General features: G+C 35.5%; 1 protein-coding gene across 1 annotated transcript in view; it reads left to right on the top strand.

Annotated features, from left to right (window-relative positions):
- The window catches only part of NCAM2 (neural cell adhesion molecule 2), a 281,879-nt gene extending 264,690 nt beyond the window's left edge, over positions 1-17,189 (top strand). The window contains exons 16-18 of the mRNA XM_069870620.1: positions 6,813-7,017; positions 10,656-10,775; positions 16,412-17,189. Of these exons, the coding sequence (XP_069726721.1) occupies positions 6,813-7,017; positions 10,656-10,775; positions 16,412-16,523 (437 nt within the window). The 3' untranslated portion in view covers positions 16,524-17,189. The remainder of the gene's footprint in view (positions 1-6,812; positions 7,018-10,655; positions 10,776-16,411) is intronic.
- The last annotated feature ends 1,552 nt before the right edge of the window (positions 17,190-18,741 follow it).

Consider the following 18,741-nt stretch of genomic DNA (forward strand, 5'->3'; position numbering starts at 1 on the left):
CTTGCCCTTACATATATCTTAAAGACCTAGAAGAAAATGCTGTTGAATATGAAATATTTTACAAATTTGAACAGAATCTTAACATAATTGGACTTCTTTTTTAAGATCTCCTGACTACAGTACTCTGATTGCAGCTGTTGTCCATTATGCCAAAAAATGTCTCAGGTCTCTGTAGTATGTGCCCAGTGTGATTTTTAATTATCCCAAATAACCCAATTAAAATAATTTGACCTTTTATATAATGGCAATACTGAAACCGCATGTATCTGCGTGTTTTCAATGCACATGTCAATCTTAATTAATCTGCACAGGTTTTTAGAAATTCCTCTTAGAAACATGTTCAGCAAATATACTGTCAGTTTGACTGGAGGATTCTGGGACACAGAAATTTAGTCATTTCCTCAGGGACCGCTTAAAATCTGAGCACAGAGCTGATGACACAAACTCCACAAAGCTGCCATCATGGCAGGGCTTCTCTGCCCTCAATGCTGGCCTCTCTTTGCCCTTCCCATTAGCAGCTCCTTGTCAAAGGCAAAAAGCTTTTCTCTCCAACACATGTAAAGTGTTAGGAGTTTTCTCCCACTTTCTGCCTTGAAAGTATTTAGAAATGTGTATTGATCAGCTGGCTGACTGGAAAGCAGCTTGTCCTGGAAGTGTATTTCCTCTCTCGGCCTTATGTGGCTGCTGCTTCCACAGAAAGAATGAGGAATTCTGCCCAGTTTTCTCTGAGTCTTCCTATACAAGTAGACAAACAAGCAGTCTTTATTATGGTGACTGAGTAAATATATGAAAAAAAGGGTCACTGGGGAAGAAAAAGCATTAAAATTAATATTGATTATAGCCTTGTTAGCACATTTTTGTATTAAGGAACAAGCTAGAAAGGACTTACTCTCAGGTTCTCTTCTGCATTATACATTTCCCCAGTAAATGTTTTCACAGAATTATATTATTTTTAAAAAAACTGATACTGCAGCTGTATTGATTTTTTTTATTTTATTTGAAGGTAGACATGTAGCTGCTAGGCACTTACCTGGCTCAAAAGTCAAGTTATATTATTTTAAATTGCTAAAAGCAGCTCATGCAGTTCTGGCTGTGACAGAGATATTATTGGAGCTTATTTAGAAGGGAGAGAGAGGTCATTGGTTCTTTACTCCATTCTGCCTCCTATGATTTTTATCTCAGTAAGGTGCAGGAGTGGGTAGTGACAGGATGCTCTTGAACAAATCAGAGAAATGGTTCTGCTCCTAATTATTATAGCCTTCCAGCATCATACCATTCTCACTCACTAAAAAGCTGTGTACATGCTACCTTCATATGCCACCCAAGGTAGAGTTTCTTCTCAGTACCTGTAACTTGTAAGATTTGCTGGGTGCCACAGACACTTTGGACACTGATTACCCACACCAAAGAACCTGGGGCACACAACAGCTCCATTAAAACCCGCGTTGGAAAATGAAGGAGGAAGACATTTTGGCAGGCAGTGAGTAAAGTTAATGTTAAGTCCTATGATCTAGATATATGCATTTTTTAGTACAAGAGAATACAAACCATTAAAAGGCAGTGAAATATAAAAATTTGACATAATTTTTAAGAGGACTCTTTTAGCTGCTATCAGCTGAGAAATTATTTCCACATATGATGTACAAATTTGAGTATGTTTATGTCCCCAGAGAGAGAGAAAAAAACAAGGAAGCATTTCAAAGCATCTGGAAACAAATAAGCAATTGCAAGGATAGAAATGAAGAACTGCCTTTGGGTATTTGTAATGCCCTCCCTCCAGCACACACCTCATAGTATCTGTATATGTTTTTATCTCAGGGGTGGACCTATATTATAAATGCATGTCTCTTGTCTGGTATTCTACAGTATTTCTAGTAAATCCTTTTGTTGTTGCTGTTGTTTTTCCTCATGATGTGCTTGTGATATGGATGTGTATGCTTTTTTTCTCCTCTCTCCAGATTTTTAGCTTTGCAGTCCTTGTTATAGCAATTGTCTTGGCCTTCCACCTTAACTAGTGGAAAATCCTTATACAGCTGTTTAACTTTTTTGTACTTCATTATGATTGATTGGATGCTCATCAATGCATATTAATTTTTATGATGTATATTTTCTATCTTTTTAGAGGTTTGAATAACTATATAAACTTGCAAGACTTTGATTCTAGGAAAAGTTACAGATCAGATATAAAATCAAAGACAACATTCATAGCGCAGAAATAGCCACCATGGTTGAACAGCCTAGCCTTTATGAGTCAATACAACAAGGGCGGTTGAAGATGTTAAACAAAAGCATGATTTTTTTTCTGCTATTACCTGGTGCACCATTTTCAAATTCGTCCTTTAGCTTATAATTTTCAATTACTTCAGGTTGACAGCAGCACCTACTTTAGCTTCAGACTGACCAGAAAGGAAGGACAAACTCATATGTAATACCTCTGCACATTCATTCAAATTCATTCAATTGTAACTGCCAGGTACTGCCTGATGAGACCAGAAAAGTGGTTTATTTCATTGCTTTTTTTCCTTTCAATTGTAAATGACTGTAAAACATTAAGGGCTATGTAGAATCATCTGTCTTTCATCTTTCCTTCTATCCATGCCTGCTAAGGAGGAGGGAAATCAAAAAAAAAAAGGGCATAAAAAGGTGCTCATTTGTTGGTTGATGTTTTTTATTTTCCTACAAAACTTAGAAACTCTAATGATTGCGGTTAGAAGGGACCTCTGCAGGTCATCTTGTCCAAACTCCCTGCTCAGCAAGGTACTTCTAACACTTGCAATTCTTATTTTATTGTACCAGCAATTGAATGTATGCAGTGTGATTCCGTAAGAGTACAGAGAAATTCTGTCACATCGAAGAATATATGTTCATGTAACATCAGTCTGAATACAGTGATGTTGCATATTAAGTTCCTATCTCTTTATGCAGAAACAATTGCTTTAGTGTTCTATGTACAAAATGTAGATGGTGGCTCTCTCTTTAGACCTGCTTCCCTTTAGAGTATCTGATACAGGCTGCTTAAAGGAATTCACTCTGAATTTACATTTGAGGGTCCAGGAAATTTATCATTCCAGTTAGTTCTCTTCACTGGAAAATTCTATTTCACTTGTCAAAGCTTTTCATTGCTCTTTCCCATTATTCTAATAACTATTTGTGCAAAAATGGTCAGTTATTTTATTAGAAGATAAAAATACAACTTATTGAATAAGTGGGAATTTGAAAATTATGAATATTTTCCATTATGTTTATAGAAACATCCCTCCTTTTTTTAACTGCATTTCTGAAAGTTTTGTAATCTTATTTCCATAAGTCATAAATAAGCAGTATTTGAAGAAGCAGAGAAATGAAATGATTTTGTTTAAAGTTAACAGTTACCCTTATTATTATGGCAAGGTTTATTATAATATTTAATCCATATTCTATATAACAAAAAGTGTATTACTTTATATTTAGCATATTTTGACAAATTGTAATTAAAACATTCAGAACTATTGAACTTAAACTTTTTTTTAAATGCACAGCCTTTTAGAAGGTTTAAAAGCATTACACTACTAAGACAGGTATACAATAAACCTTTTCACACAATTGTTAAAAGCTGCTTTTTCACATTAACATTGAATTTTTATGATTTAAAATAAATGTGTTTTCAACTAGGAAAAAAGATATGTATAATATAAAAATACTTCATTGTTATAGAACACAAAGTGGAACTAGTCTTTTGAGTCTATTTAGTACATGCCAGAACACTGTAAAATAAAACATTTAAAATCATTGCTACTTATAGTGTAATTTTTTTGTATTGCTTAAGAATTGTTGCAGCAAAGCTAATCTCATTTTAATTTAGGGCAAAACTTCTAGATAACAAAGGTGTTTTTCAAAGTTGATTGAAAAGCTATATGTAGTATGATACAAACATTTCATCTAGTGACAGAATTAGTACTTCTGTTGATGTCAGAAGGAATTAAGACAAAATTTCACATTCTCTTGATACCATAGGTATATTAGGATATGGTTTTTGAAAGCACTCAGGACAGGCCTAAGTCTACTTAATAGTAGTCGACACTAGTTGTAAAGCTAATTGTAAAACTGACTTTTATGGGTGTATATAGACCAGTACAAAGTCCCAGTCATTTAAGAAATAACAGAATTAAGCCAAAGATGAACTTCTTAAAAATCAGTTTTATATTTTTTCACTGATTCTAAAAATAAACTGTAACACAGGTGCTTTTAAGACACAAGAAGGTCCAAATACCTGAAGAGTCTAAGACATCAGAGAAGGTTGGTGACAGCCATGATTCTTGCCCTGCTGCAGGATGTCTTCCTGTTACTCTTTGGCATGTGGGAGAAAAAGGGGAGAAATGTCAGAAAAGTCTTGGCAATCACAAGAAATCAGACTTTCAAAGGTTGTGAAACAGAAACCTGTATGAATACATACATTGCAGGCAGGAAAAATAGGACTTGGGACAAGTAGGGCAGTAGTAAGGAAAGGGAGTGCTGAATTAAAAGGAAGTTATCACTTATAAAGGAACAGAATAATATGCAATAGTCAAATACTTAGGTCTCAAGTGTCTCACCAATATCAAGAAAATTCAAAATTAAAGCCAAAATCTTCCCCACAACTATGGCAAATGATATGAATGTCATTGTACAAAGGAGCAATATTGTGACCATAAATATTCCCTTCACTTGCCAGTGAAAATATTGTGTGGGCTTTTCTGTCACTGAATCATTCAGAGTGGGAAGCTTGCCACATCACAGTTTTCCAGTGACACTGAAAATACTGTTTACATCACTGAAAAATGTATCTCTCCATGGTAAAGGCTTCTGCATTAACAAAAAGAGAAAAAAAATCCCAAAAGAAATCAACAGCAACAAAACAATCCTGAATCCTTCTAAAGATGTGGACTAAAAGACCCTAATTTTTCCCATCCACCGTTCTCTTCAGAGGTTAAGAAGGTATAGAGAAGTAGACTTTGCTATATAAGACAAAGAACTGGATTCTGTGGAAGTTATTGCTATAATATCTGTTGAAAAATATGTAATTTTCAGTAAACAGTAATTAAGTATCTATTTATATCTCCCTGATAATTCAGACTCATAATTACAAATTACTGAAATTTAGAAAGGAAGTCATCAAACAGATGGGTTGATGCATGTATAAAGTAAGTTTTGGAAGAAGTATCAGAAATTATTCTTGTCATATTTAAACAGGAAAATTAAACAAAGAAAACAAATTCAAAGAAAACTAATTCATGTGCAATGTCAATTTCCAATATTACTGACAGGCTAATGCATAAATGAATCATCATTTCATCCCCGTGTCACTATTTTGGTTATTTATACAGTGTTTTTTAAGTCTTTCTAAAGAAAGGAAAATAATTTTGAAATAATATCTGTTTAGCCACCTGTCCTTCCATGTAAACATGTACATTGAATTCTGATTTATTACGTTGTAGCATTCCGAAGAACAGTTCTATAATAAAACAATGAATACAATAGGCAATTAAATCGATTGCATAAGAAGTTCAACAGATAATGAAGGTGGAAGAGAAAGAAGATAATGTTTATAGTAGTAAGCCCATTAAAACTTTTATATTACATTACAGTATATTATGTTTTGGTGTCTGTTAGAACTGTATTCAAGTAATCTACTGCCAGAAAAAAACTTGAAAAAAAATTTTGGCAACAGGCATAGGTACAGCTGAATGGAAATGTACCATTGCACTGCTCAATCATGCATCACTCCAACGCATGTTAACACTGCATCGGCAATTCAGATTTGCAACACCTATGTGCAAAAGAACCCAGTTCCACTCCCCTGTGGAGATTGCTTAAGACATAGCATCACACTAGCCAACTTCTGAGCCAGTCTGACACCTTCTTTATAAAAGGGGGTGCATGAACCATTACTGAGGTGGCTTTTTTTTCATTAGCTTTTGATCAGATACAAGTCCTCTCTACAATGGTCATCTGAGTTCACAAACAGAATAGTTTTTCTTCTCAGAATCACAGTGTTCAAACCCATTTGTAGCATTATTGTCTATTATGGAGATGTCAGCTTAGTCAAAATATTAAAATATTCTTTCCAAGACTTGTTAATGGAGCAAAATTAGCTAAGCATAATACAAATACAGAAAGCAAGATGTGGAATGTATTTATTTTGAAGTGTATAAATGTGTTTTCCGGGAACAAGACTGCAAAATGAGGTCCTGAGTCTACAATGATTTAATAATATGCATGGTTATCCTCATGCTTGTTGATTTAGGACTGAATGTGTGCAACTGTTTGTAGAGTAAATAGCTTGCTCTAACTTCTTTGAAGACTTGTTCATTCTACTTTAATTAAAAAATGACCTTTACAAGAATAAATACTGCTTTAGCATTCTCTTAAACTTTTAGTAATTCTTGCTTAGTGCCACTGCTAATTATTTATGTTTGAAATGTGGAAAGCGATAACTTATATCAACTATTATTATGTTGAACATTTAAAATCTTTTTCTTAATCTGCATATTGGTACTGTCAGTCCTGAAATGTTAAGACGTGATGTTATTTGTTATTAAATAATGTCATTTATGTTCTATGACTATATTGGAATTTTGACAATAGGCAATAATATCTAGAAAAGGCTTTTTTTCTGATTTCTTTTTTAATCAGATTGTTTACATATTTGAACTTCAGGACTGTATTTCCTTTAATTTCTGAATGATTCATTTCTAAATGTCCTTCAGCTTCCTGGCCTACTGCTTAAAAGCTTTGGAAAATACTGTTCTTTGGGACTTATTTTATTAATACATTTTAATTTTGTTTCTTTCAAGACACTCTTTTTAACGGTCTTGGACTTGGTGCTGTCATTGGCCTGGGAGTAGCAGCCCTTTTGTTAATCCTGGTTGTGACTGATGTTAGCTGCTTCTTTGTACGACAATGTGGGTTGCTAATGTGCATCACCAGGAGGATCTGTGGGAAAAAAAGTGGTTCAAGTGGAAAAAGTAAAGAACTGGAAGAAGGAAAGGCTGCTTACTTGTGAGTATTAATCACATATTTTGGAAACATCATTAAAAGAAAAAAGTTGGCTGTCCAACATATATTAACTTCATAGACATTTTGTGGTGTGGCAGAGGGAATTAATAAAATGTTTCTATTACTTGGGAAAGTGTTCCCCTGAAGTGTATAGAACTGTTCATGGTCAAATGCAGCCTTAAAAGAAAAATGTGCACAAAACAACCGCATTTGCCATACCTCACTTTAAGATGACCTCTTTGCACAGCTTGACACAAAGGAAATCAATTGTAATTCAGTAATATTTATAGGCTCATCTGTGGTCCCTGAGGAACAGATAACAGATCATTGTACCTACCTTTCTACTAATCCGTCTTTGAGCTGCTAATACCCAAAACCTCAGCATATAGTTGTGTCAGTACCAGTAAATCTGGATGTATTATTATGGAAGAACTTGAAATAGTTTTTCTTCTCAGATATAGCACTTGATGGAAAATCCTGTTTCTTGCCCATAGACTTTGGGAATAAAAAATATAGATTTTGAAAATTAGGAGTGCTGAATTAGATGTGGGTGAGATGCTGATTGGTGTGATCTTTAAAGAAAGAGTTAATGATTGCTAAGCATAAATGGGGAATAAAACAATCCTGAAACTGACAAATACTTTTTTGTGGTGGCTACTTCATCAGACAAAAGCAAACAAACTAAGCAAGTATGTTTCCTTAAATTAGAAGAGTGGATAGTGAAAACTCTGGCAAAACAGTTGAAGTACTGGTTAAATAGTGCTTTAAAGACCCAATATTTATGGGGATTTCAAAAGGTAAACTGGAGAGATGATTACTTATGGTCCCTCATTTTAGACAGTTCCTTTTTTTCTAACTAAAAAATGTATCATTTTCTTATTATGTTCATCCCATAGACTTCTTGTGCATACACTGTAATTGCCTTTGAGAATGCTGTCTTTGTGTGATTTAAATAACATTTACCGGTCCAGTTCCTGTGTGCTGTAGCTCTCCCAGTAGTTAGGCCTTGCAGTTCATTCCCCTTCAGCTTCCCAGATCCTGTTCTTCCCCAGATGCCTGTAAAGAAGATAAGATTTCACAGCCCTCATTATTCATAGCTGTATCAGGCTTCTTCATTGTCAGTAGTGGACGTGTAAGCATTTCTTTTTTTCGTTTTAGTTCTGGATATTGGGATTCAGAAACTGTGCCTTTCTTTCATTATATTTTTTCATTGGGTTCTCAACCCTTTTGGATACATCTCTGTGTATCAAAACCAATTATAAGCAGGCACACAGTATTTACATCAAATAATGCATCTGAATAGAAATCATGCCTTAAAATAGCTATTTCCTAATCCTCTGCAGTTTACAGTAAGAGAAAGAATAGCATGATTTTTTTCTATTGTGTGAAGCCGGTGTGTCCAGGTCAATAGAATCAGGAGGTGAAGCTTTTGGCCCTGACTCAGCTGTCCTTTCTTATTGAGCACAGCTTTAATTTCACATTCAAGAAGTGACAAAGTATGAATTGGTGTACAGACCATTTCTAAATGGGAAGATCTTAGGGAGCTAAAGTTGCAAGTGTCACTTGACAGCAGTTCATACCTTGCTATCAGCGTCTCATACCAAAATACCATTCTGTTTCTCAGAAAAGCATAAAGCTTTTCACATAATATTGATTACTCAATGACCCTTCTTTTGCAGGAATAACTGTCTTAATTATATTTCTTTTCCTTGTTCAGATGATATTCAGTCAGTCAGATCTTAAATGTTTAGGACTGTTGTGGGCATAAATAAGCAGTCAAACTAAAATTTCAAGACAAGCTTGAAAAGTTAAAATTTGAATTTCTTTCATGCCAACTGCTATTCTGTAAAAGACACTGGTATTTCCGTCTTTTAAATACATTGGTTTACATTCTGGATTTCTGATTGACTATGTGATATGATCCTTTGTTATATTTTGATTGTAGGATATATATAGTCATTAATTATGTTCCATATGTAATGCATGTAGATGATCTTATACAATGTATGTAACATACACGCAGCTGCCCTGTACAGATATAACATGCTGTGTTTCCTACAAAACACTTTCCCACCTATGGAAGTTTTAATTGTTATGCGGTTTGTATTTTTTTTACAGAGGAATTCCTCAGTCCTGTGTGAATACAGTTAGCTAATAACATCATTCTTAGGCTTTTAGTTATGATTGGTATGTTTATCTGTAAGACAGATGTATAGCCAAACCAAGCAGAACTTAATGATTCCCTTCACCACTCTTATGATCCATAATCGTTTTAGAGTTTTGAAGTAGCCATGACAGTTAAGTGCCTCATCTACAGAAATAAGCACTGCATCTGTTTGTATATCTTAAAGTAGAATTTCACTTGCAAAGATGAAAAGCACAAATCATGTGTTTTATTGTTTTTTAAGTAACCGGAATCCTATAGACGTCTATCCAATAATCTTTCCCTAGTTGACTTCTTGGCTACACAATTATCTGTGCTACACTCCTATTACTGCACAAAGAATTTCCTTAAGAATTCCTACCAGAAGATGGTAGGGTGTTCCAGGTGATTCCTGAACAGATGGAGTATTGCATTTGTGACAGCCTGTTTAACAATTATCTTTTCAGGAATGATACAAAAAATGTGAGATATGAATTAGACAAGAGTTTAACTGGATCTTTGCTATCGTACATACCGATCTACCTTCTCTCTAGAATATCACAGGTCCAGGAAATTTAAATATAAAAGTGATTGTTCACCTGCAACTCAGTTACCTTGTGTTTGCAGACTGCGTCTGATAAAGTTCCAGGATACAATTTCTGATCTGATAGCAGGAATAGTGGGGAAATATTTGCATGGAAAGAGCTTTTATTTTGGAAATATCAGGTATATCTTGGATATCTTTTGTTCTCTCTTTCAGGAGTAAAATTATATTCAAGGTTTTAATTAGTACTCATGTTGTTAATACTTCTGTAGCAGTGAACAGTGTTTTCCGTATTATGGCCCTATCATCAAAAGAAGTGTAATGACAGCGCTTACTGCTTCATCTTCCTTACAACTCATTGTCCAGTTGGCACAAATGTTGTCCATTTTGTTGTATGTGAGAAACTAGCATTTTTTTCTTAAAACAGGGGCAATTCGACATAGAAAGAGAGTTCCTTCTGTGTTAATGGAAGAAGCTAGGCTCATGTCACAAAAGGGCTCTTTACCCATTCTGGCAGTTGGGATGTTCACAATCTCAGGAGATTAAAGTGTACCTCAGCAGTGTATATACTAACATGAAGGCTCTTAATGCTGTCAGAAAAATTCAAGTGTATCTAGGCATCAAGACCTATATTTACTATACCATGTTTGGAAAGTTTACATCTATTACCATGAGGAGGCCATAGTCTTATTATTTAGTCATAAACAAAATGCTCTTTTGAGATGCTAATCCATGATGTTTTCAGAGTTAGGTAAGTAACCATGGATACAGGATGCTTTGAAGACTTCAAGGAACTGGGAACACACTGTTAAATACGACTCCGTGGTGTTAGTCACTGATAATTAGTTCCGCTTTTTCTTTGCTGACTTGAGGAAAGGGCTCTTTGTAATTAGTTATGTGCAAAGCGTGTGGCTAATGCGATGACATGAGACTAAGACTCTTAATATCTTTTAGGAAAGATGGATCAAAAGAACCGATAGTGGAAATGCGAACAGAGGATGAAAGAATTACCAGTCATGAAGATGGGAGTCCAGTAAATGAGCCAAATGAGACAACTCCCCTTACAGAGCCAGAGTAAGTAGCCTGACATTCCCCAGCATTTCATGCAATCTCCTCCAGGCTATGAGGATGGACTGGGTTTCCTGTGTTCTAGGAGGGAGATAAACAGCATCGCCAAAATAACGTGCTGCGGCAATGCAGTGTAGCAGTGCGTTGTTTGTTTTTTATAAAAAAATATTTTTTTTTACAATAATCAGTCTGAAACATGGGACCCACATGCAAGGGATGAAGTTATCACTAGACATTTTTCTCTTTTTTCTGTGACCCAGAGTACAACCATACCTAGGCTTTATCCATATGGCAACACCACAATAGTGGCAATCCTGCACCACCACCTGTTTGAAAGTTAGCTAATATCCAGCAAAATTTTCTGGTCCTCCCTGCTGCCCTGACTCCCAAAGAGCTCCTCTTGTGCTCATGAAAACATAGCTTGTACTGGGATCAGGGGCCACAGGCAGCCCTGCTCTGCCCTCTCTGGCCCATCCATTCTCCCTGACCAGAGAGCAGGAGCCCCACATCAGCTCCAGCCTCATCAGCAGCCAGTGTCCAGCCCTGGATCCAGTCGGACACAGACTCAGATCCTGCTATCACCCAGCTCTCCCTGCTACATTTATGCTCTGGAAGGTGAGTTCAGAGCAGCTCCAAATCTGGTCCTCATGCTCCCCTGCAACTTGCAGTTAACCTCCAAACCCTACAGGGCACCAGACCTGGCAGAGGCAGGTCACAGCCCTGCCCACTTTTCTCTCAGCCCCTGCATCTACCATCACCACACCTTCCCCACCCCAGCCCTTTTGACCCTACAGTGGTGGATCAGCAGGAGGATGAGGATCTTTATTTTGGTGCAGCTGACCTTTACCACATATCCAAGGCTCACCCAACAATTATTAACCAGTCTGCAGGAATAACCGGACTCACAGGAGAGGCCTTAGGTTTGGTCGCACACACATACACACACACCCTGTGTGTAGGGCACAATTATTCCATGCTCTGGAAACTCAGCTCCTCCTGAGGCGGTCCCTTCTTGCTTTCACTCACATAAGTGAAAGCCTAGCTCAGTATTTATATTTATAGGCTTGCAGGCTCTGTCTGCCTCCTTTGGCACTGGTACCAGCCTTGCATTCAGGGATCCCAGCTGCTGGCAGTCAGGTACTCTGCTCAATTTTACCGTTGCAGCCCCTGGAACAGATTAAACTGGGTAGAGTGGCCGGTGTTTGTACCTGAATAGCACTTTTTGAAATGTGTGTGGAGATTAAACTGACAGTTGTGATGGGGCACAAGGAAGCTGGTATTTTTCTAAGCTTACTATCACAAAAAGAGCTTCTGTTGTGTTGGTTTCTTTGTTGCTTTTTTTTTTCTCCTGAAACTTTAATTTGAAGAGAAACTAATATTTCAACAAAAGTGATGACAGTACCATTCCTTCTACTAAGAGCCCACCTGGTGGTGTTAAGGGACATGAACTGTTCATTCAAGGGTTTCATTCCTGAACCGCAAAAAGTTGATTGATTTGAAATTATAAAAGAAAACTTCAAGTGTCTATGGCTTGAGCCCAAAGCTTTTCATGTGTTGTGAAGAATTCCTACCTCATAGCTTTCAACACTATGATGACACTTCTGCAGTAAATATAGAAACTCACCTGTTGATTTTTTGATGCATCACAGTTGTTTTCTGAGAGGAGGGGATATTCTTATAGAAGTCTTCTTCTGCAAAAAAATTGCCTTCCTTTCTATTTGCTAGAACTGCAAATGTCAGAACCTTTAATAGGGTAAAAGTCTGTGTTATCAGCTGTCACAGGCATTTGTAGTAAATCAAATGGGGGAAGGGGGTAGTGTATGTTAAGTAACTGCACATTAACCTATATACTTCTTTAAAGAAACTGCATCTGAAGACTTCAAATTTGTGTTAATAAAAAAATTGTCATTTGTTGCATGCCTAAAGATGTGTTTGCTCTTCTTATTAGAATTTATACCAAGAGAACCCACAGCTATGTAAGGAGTTAGGGGAATGTAGTTGTAAACACTGTACAAGTCCAGGGAGCCTTGGATGTGTTAGTGGTAAGGCACAGGGCAACATTTTGTCATGCTTCAAGACTGTTTGTTGCACCAGATCTTGCAGATACAAATGAGATGCATCTACCAAGCAATGTGATGCAAGAAAAGATTAAGTTCAGTTCTTCCTGCTTTTCTCAGTCAAGAGAACAGCTGACAGAAATGAAATATGAGAAAGTTAAGATTACAAATGTTTTATTATCCTAGGGGAGGAGGCAAGGATCAGTCACTGGTGCCATGAAAAAAATTACTAGGTCATGGAAACAACTGATAAGAGGCTTAATCTCCTTGGGAGGATAGGACTGCTAAGAAATATTAATAATAATGACAGATACCTTTTTGGAAATTTCTTCTCCCACAAGCAATGGCAAAAGGCAGCAATCCAAGGTACACCTGCATGGGTGTCAGCTAAAGATTCTACACAGTGTCACTTAGGAAACCTCAAAGGACGCTGGTACTAAGGGAACATGGAAAAGTCTTCTGCTCAGACACAAGTCATAGTGGATGAAATAGAGAAGCTCTGTAAAGTACAGGTGTAGTGTCACTAAAGGAAAGGGGGATAAAATTGGGTAGAATTAAGCGTCTCAGTAGGGATAACACAAAACCACATTGCCAACAACAGGTATTATCATCTGGAAAGGTACACGCTGGGCAGGGTAAAGATGTCCAGCGGGGATCTTGCAAGGAGGAGCTTAGCTTACAGGATGGTAGAGTTTCAAGGTCATTCCTGGCAGGCAATGTTCATTCAAAGTGGGATTCATTCAAAGTAATTATGGCTGTCTTAAAGGTATACAATATAAGCTTTCAGTTTTAATTAGATTAAATATTTTGAATAACTAGTCAAATTATTTTGAACACTACCAAATTAGACTCAGAACTTTAAATGCAAAAATAAATAAAGAGATTACTTCCTCTTACACTAATGGGGTATTTTCATTATATTGCTTAGTATATTATTCAGGAATCTACATTTTACCTTAACTCAGGTGATTCCTGTTGAAACCATGTTGGGAAACCATGTGTGACAGATGAGCACAAACTACATACCTATTGGAAGTCAACATGTTTTAATAATACTGGCAGGAAATCAATATAAGCCGTGAATTTCATATTATATAATATGATTAAAATTTCATACGTAATGTGGTACTGTATTTATATTCTTAGTCTGACATATTGTGATTCTAGTAGTGGTTGAATTTTTCTTAGTATTAATGAAGGTGGGTGAATTCCAGTATTAAAATGGCTAGGGGCCAGTAAAGTAAATATTCCAGTTAAAGTTTTGCCTGTGTAATATCAGCAGACTATTACAGTTAGATCACATGCAGTGCTGGAGGAGGTCAATATTATTTATGACTGATAAGAGCCAGTATCTGTTTAAAGCAAAAAGGCCTTTTAAAGTTGTTCAGTCTTTTTTTTTTTTCATAAAAGCTTTTAGAGTTGAAAAAATAAGTCTGTGCATCTGAAAAAAACAAAATTATTTCAAATAGGTGCAGCTAAAGAAAAATTAGATGTAGTAAAATGTGTGTAATTAAAATATTTAAACTTCTTTTAGTTAATTGAGGAAAATAATTGTATCTATTAATCAAGATTAAGTACCAATTAATATTTGAAACAAATGAAGAAGAAAATTCCAAAATATTAAAAATTTCATAGTCAAAAAGGGCAATATTTAACGATAACTGAACTGGTAAGTTCACATCACATCCAAAAATCCCTACAAGTTTTTAAAGACAATAAGATCAAAGAATGGTGGATGGACTTTTTTTAATGAAAACTCGTAAAACAATTTATTTATTTGTAGTTCTATATTTTTCTTTTTCTTTGCTTGCACTGAAAGCAAGGCTAATTACATTATTTTCATGATCATGATTTCAGTGGTATCAGATATCCTCCAACAGGGTTCTAATACATCTTCCTGTTTCAAATAATTTAAAATTGTTTTACCGTACTTAATCCACTTATCCAAAACCAATTTATTTACATTTTCACACAGTATATTCTGTCAATCACCCACTTATTACTTTGACTAAATATTTCCTTCCTTTCAGCACCATCTTTTGCAAAATTACTCTGCCTTTCATAAAACTGGATTAAATTAGGTACTTTTATAATAACAGTTTAAGTGCTTTGCATTATCAAGCCTTTAGCACAGGTGCCTGCTAACCTAAACTGTACCTCATGAGACATGCTTTCACTACCCCAGATTTTTATCCTTTTAAAAATAGATTTGTGTTAATTCTGCTTCAGGCATTTTGTTGTGGCCTGAATTCTGTTTCTTTTGAGTGTGCCATGTGAAGCACACAAGTACTAGAGACTTCCCTATATACTCAAAGCCAGACAGCTGGTTTAAATCCCACATATTTTACTATAACAGAACAAGTTAGTCCACTCCTAGATTTCTCTCAGATGTAGGTTGAGCTCGTTGTTTAACATTTAGATAAAAAGTAACTTTTTTGTTCATTTCAGATAGCCTAAATTTCATAAGACTGGGAATGTGGGTATTGCTTTGGTTTATTTGTTGTTATTGAACACTGTCATTACAAGGGACATTCCTAAGGGATTCCTTAGGTTTTGAACAGTATATTGCTCTTTGGCACATCAGAGCAATCACAGTGGAAGTTTACTGGAACATTTAGCAATTGTTATGAATAAAAAGAGGCATATGCAAACTATTCATTATTTGAAAACCAGAAACCGAATCCAAACTGGAGTCACGATTAACAACTATTATGCCCAGGAGGCTTTATTACATGAACATCTGAGTAAACCATACATACTTTTGACAGCTGTATTTTTTGACATCTAACTACGGTAGGGAATCAATAATTTTCGAGAGCTTTTTGAATGAAATCGATGTTTTGTCTTTCCTACAAAGTAAGGATGGGGACTCTTATGACATTGGAATTAAGCAGTATAAAATCTGAAGGAATATTTAGACCATTTCTGAAATTAAAATACCGTCTGAACGTCTCTTTGCATTCAAATAAGAACAGCTGCTATCACAGGGATGAATGGAAGAAGCCGGCTTCTTATTGTAGCATATCTTCACAGTTTTCACTGTTAGTCTTGCTATAAAAAAACACAGCTAGACTGTGTGCTCTAGCAAAAAATAATAAAGTAACTTCCATTAACTCTGTGTGGTATAAGAATTTCTTTTCTTTACCTATTTCTTGGCATAACCTCCAATAAAAGATGTCTTCTTTCATACGCAATTGAATTTATATATAGAAACAGACATTTAAAAATAATGGAACCTGGATTCAGCAGCAGGCTTGACTGTAAGTATTTTATGGTATCCTTGTGAGTGTACTGTCTTGAGCTCAGTTATTTGGCATTCTATTGTTTCTTTTGTCTTATTGAAGAAACTGAATTTTGAGCAGCAGCAATGTTCTTATGTGCCGTTTAGCCCTACCAGCTTTGTAGAAGTGGAAAGAGTTAGCATGCATTTTTAAAAGCAAAGAATCTCAGTAATTATACATTATTTTCAATAAATTATATTTTTTGAAACACTGTAGTCTGTGTAAATAATACATACATTGTAGACTTAAATTCCAGATTATATGTTATTTATGTGCTACCATGATTCCTCTTTTCTTCTGATAGGAAGCTGCCACTAAAGGAAGAAAATGGGAAAGAAGCTTTAAGTCCAGAAACCATAGAAATCAAAGTTGCTAATGACATCATCCAGTCAAAAGAAGATGATAGCAAAGCATAATAAGATAACCTACAGCTGTCTGGATAATGCATTTGGATTCAAGTAAACCCAAGACCAAAACTTTACAGCTGACCTTAATTTCTTGGGAAACTTAAGCTTGGGGAGTTAGTACATCTGTACATATGATGAAATGGTTTCCGATGGCAGTACCTTTCTATTTTTTTGTTAATTATTATAGTATTTAGTTTTGCTGACATGAAGTCCCATGGTATGAATTTGAAGAATTTGTAGAATAAGATCTGTAATTTATTGTATGACAAAGAATGTCTATTTAGAAAAATACTTTACAAAGCATCCCTAACCAGTGCAAGCTACATACATGAAGTGCCACATGCTACTGTATTTGTTTCCATTTATGATAAAGGAAAAATTTAGGTTGCCTTTAAAAAAAAAAAAGAAAAGCAGTCTCAGTATAATATTTAAGACCTTATTGCTGGCAGACACTTATTACTCATTCCAGCTGTGCTTATCACTTAAGAAAATTAAAAAGACATTCCAGCCTAGAGCCAGCTCTATCTGCAGTTCCACCTGGGTCTTTTGGTATAATAAAAAGTCAATAAACACAATGCACAGATTTAAATAAAATTGGTAACATATTTCGTGGCAGTATATTGGCCTCATCCTAACTACATGAGTATGAGACTGAGAGGCCCCAGGATTTTCAGTGCTTCAGTGTATTAATGTGTATCAATACAGTGCTTTCTGTATTAATGTTTGTGAGGCTGCATGTAAACTAAAAGGCAGCAAAGGTGTGAAAAGAAGGCTCATTTTTGATCATAATCTTGGCTTCAAGTGAAAATTTACACTAAACACAAGCTCAAATTATTTTCCCAACATATTGATACATATATAGTATTTATTGATCATTTAGTTCTAGCCATTTTAGCCAAGGGAAAAAACTGCTTTTAATGTAGTAAATGCACTTTCTTCATAAATGATTACATAGAGTATTAAAAGTGGGCCTTATTGAAGTACCATTTTGTCCTTTATGACATCATACTGTTTGTTTTAACAAAAAGCCCCATAAGAATACACAGAAAGAAGGACTTTGGCTAGATAGTTAGGAACATTTTAAAATTATTAATTAACAACATCTTGTATTAGAACAAATACATTTATTTCTGTCAACCATTCCTTAAGATAATCTTTCTCATTGTTCTAGTTAACATCAGCACTCTGAAATTTGGCTGATTTATTTGATGAAAGATTCATTCTTGTTTATTATCTTTGATTTAGTATTGCCACTCATTGGAGCAATATATTTTATTTCCATGACGACATAATGTATCCACACCTACCAAACTGTTACTTTGGAAGAAGTAGGTAAACCAAATAGAAAAATGGTTTGAAAAATTCCACTTGTCAAGAGTAAATTGTAAAGTACCTTGCAGATTTTCCACATCCAATTCATAACTGAGTTTTAAGTGTAGCTTTACTCAGCAAATTACATCCTCTCCATGCTATATCTGAATTTTTTTTTATGTTTCAAGTCCTTACACTTCCTGATTGCTCACAGAATGTCATTGACTCTTAGTTGATATTTTGTAGCCATTGCAAGGTAGTTGACTTTTGTGCAATGAAGTCAAAAGTGAAATGTAAAAGAGTGCCCTTTCTGGGAGAATGGTAGGTTAACCTTCCTGTCCACTCAAGCTATAGTGTATTTGAAAGAGCTGAGGAGGATATATTTAATTCATAGATCTTTCTTATTTTTCAAAACCAAGTCACTTTATGGATTTTCTTAGAACTTTCCCTCACTTTTCAAAATACCTACAATGAACCAATTAGTTGAGGACGGAGGCATACCATTGGTGTGTGTAGGATAAAAGGCCAAGTTCCCACAAAACCAGAACCAAAGTGAAAAGAATGTGTAAGAAGAGATAGCAATGTGATATGAAAGTCATGAAAGAGAGTAATTTAAACTGCTACAAAGAAGTCTCTTTAAATGCTAAGGCAGGCACTACTGGGAGAAGGAAAGATGGAGATGTTCCTTTATGACCTCACACTGTTGCTGCTGTGTACTTAGCAGGCAGTACTACCAAATAGCTGCATTTCTGTCTTGTTTCTTTCTGACTAAGTACATAACAAACAGGAGTGTCCCCTAACCTATAATTAAGAAAACCAGTTGCCTCATTTGTATATATGAATATTCTTGCTATAAAGTATGTATTTGCAACTGAGCTTTCTTTCTCTACCAGAATGCAAGTAAAGGACCTGGAAA

Source organism: Phaenicophaeus curvirostris, chromosome 1 (assembly GCF_032191515.1).
Source record: "Phaenicophaeus curvirostris isolate KB17595 chromosome 1, BPBGC_Pcur_1.0, whole genome shotgun sequence".
In the NCBI taxonomy this organism is placed as follows: Eukaryota; Metazoa; Chordata; class Aves; order Cuculiformes; family Cuculidae; genus Phaenicophaeus; species Phaenicophaeus curvirostris.